The sequence below is a fragment of the Cyprinodon variegatus genome, unplaced genomic scaffold (genome assembly GCF_000732505.1).
Source record: "Cyprinodon variegatus isolate N-32 unplaced genomic scaffold, C_variegatus-1.0 Scaffold46, whole genome shotgun sequence".
NCBI classification, from domain to species: Eukaryota; Metazoa; Chordata; class Actinopteri; order Cyprinodontiformes; family Cyprinodontidae; genus Cyprinodon; species Cyprinodon variegatus.
In genome coordinates this window covers 1,813,457-1,815,434 of record NW_015150499.1, presented here as the reverse complement: position 1 = coordinate 1,815,434, position 1,978 = coordinate 1,813,457, and the positions used below count along the sequence as shown (strand labels likewise).

The 1,978-nt window shown below is 35.2% G+C and overlaps 1 protein-coding gene across 1 annotated transcript in view; it reads right to left on the bottom strand.

The window, feature by feature from the left end:
• Positions 1 to 1,978, bottom strand: part of LOC107082024 (globoside alpha-1,3-N-acetylgalactosaminyltransferase 1-like) — a 9,076-nt gene that overhangs the window by 5,891 nt on the left and 1,207 nt on the right. The window contains exon 2 of the mRNA XM_015370444.1: positions 989 to 1,045. Within this exon, the coding sequence (XP_015225930.1) occupies positions 989 to 1,045 (57 nt within the window). The remainder of the gene's footprint in view (positions 1 to 988; positions 1,046 to 1,978) is intronic.

Genomic DNA, 1,978 nt, shown 5'->3' with positions numbered 1-1,978 from the left:
TTAGTGAGAATTTTTGCAAAACACAGAGCCACTCAGACAGATCTATCCTTTTCTAGATTCATGTCTATGTTTCTTTCTTATGCGCTATAATTGGACAATTTAAAGCTAATTGTGCAAATCTCCATCAAATGAGATGGAGATTTACACAATTAGCAAATCTACATCTCATTAGCATCCCCCACTGCATCTTAAGCAGTGTAGGTTTATTTAGGTAGGCACTAGGACCTCTCCAAGATGGCAGCCATATTTCATGCACCCTAGAAGCCAATACAAGATTTGCTCTTTATGTACATCAACTATACATACACCGCTAACAAAACTCTGCCTGATCATTGAAATGTAACAGCCTGAAATTTAAAACAGGGTTAAAGAAAAATAAAAGCCCTTAAAATGCAAGTCACAAAATAAAGACACCATTGTGAAAATTAGTCCTGATATCATACGCTTTAAAATAACATTAAATACATACATTTTAAATAAATTTTTAAATAAACAAATATTTTTAACATATATTGTATTTCATTTCACCGCAACGTTTGTTCATGTGAAGGGATATTTATTATTAATAATAGGAATGCTTTAGTTTTCAAATTTTTGAATAAAAAGGCTCTTGATACAAAATGTTTGAGCAAAGCTACAATACAGTTAGACAGGAAGAGGAAAATTGTTAAGATTAGTTGGGTGAATAAACGACCATAGTCGGTTTACAAAAAGTGGACCCTGAAAGAACAAAATAAACATTTAGAAAGACCTTCAGGAAGCCCGAGAAATTGATTCAGAATTAAAACATGAAATAATGGAATAGGAAGGTAGAAAACATTGCAAGAAAAAGCAGGAAACAGGATTGTTTAACATTTTGGACAGGGCTATAAAACTTCCCCCCAGCAGCTGCAGGGGAAAAGATGACAGAGAGACTTTAATCAATCCCAACACCAAGCAGAGAAAAGCTGCAGAATGCACCATCTACCATGTGAAATATGCTTCTTACCCCTCTGCTGCCACCAGGTGCAGGTCGGAACTCACGAGGAAGTTTTCGCCCAAAAATCTGTGAAATATGCATGAACATCAAATCATAATGAAGGTCAAGCAGAGGCTCTACAAGCTGATTGCTGAAAATTCAAGCAGATCTAAGCCAGAAACTGACGATTAAATTATCGCGTTCAAAGTTTGGAAACATTTAAACTTTACACATCTGAACATCTACTGCAGTGAGAATCAATGTAGGAGGATGGATACAATTTACGTACATTTGCACGTACGTATGTACCTACATGCATGCATATAGAGTGAATTGAGTTCCAAGCTTTATAGAGTAGCCCAACAAAGCCTTGTTTTGGCTTCTGTGCTTATGTAACACAATTGTTGAAGGGAGGAGTCTGTCATCGATAGTCGATAGCTTCGTCCCATCGCCCCCACCTTACTTCCTGGTACTGCTGATCCTGAGGGAGTAATCCCACTAGATTAAGTTCGCCTCATGGTACAGGTCTCAAATGTGATTGGTCCAATCGTGTTTTCAATGTGCTCAAAACCAGAAGAGTCAAATATATGGTAAATGGAGTGTGTGAAGCAAAAAGAAAACGCAATTCAAAAAAGGATTTGAACATGAAAGCTGAAAAAGAAAATGGAATAAGGAATAATCCTTTTAAATGTGTAATTAGGAAAGGTTCATCATCAGATTTATAACCTAATTTTGTTTATAAATCTCAATTTAGAAAATACTTGTTCAAATTCCAGTTTTCAGTATTGTATTAATAAGTACAATTTATGATTCCTCTTTAATAATTCAATGTAAAATATGCAATTAGAATTTTATTTTGAAATTAGATTTCAAGTTGCATCATTTAAATATTAAATTTGAAATGGGTGGTTTTTGTGTCATATAGTTAGCCTGGTGAGACCATCCTGATCTCGCGAGCTTTCAATTTTTTACTCGCAAATCAGTCTGGAGACTCTCCGTTAAAGAAAATTTGGAGCCGTT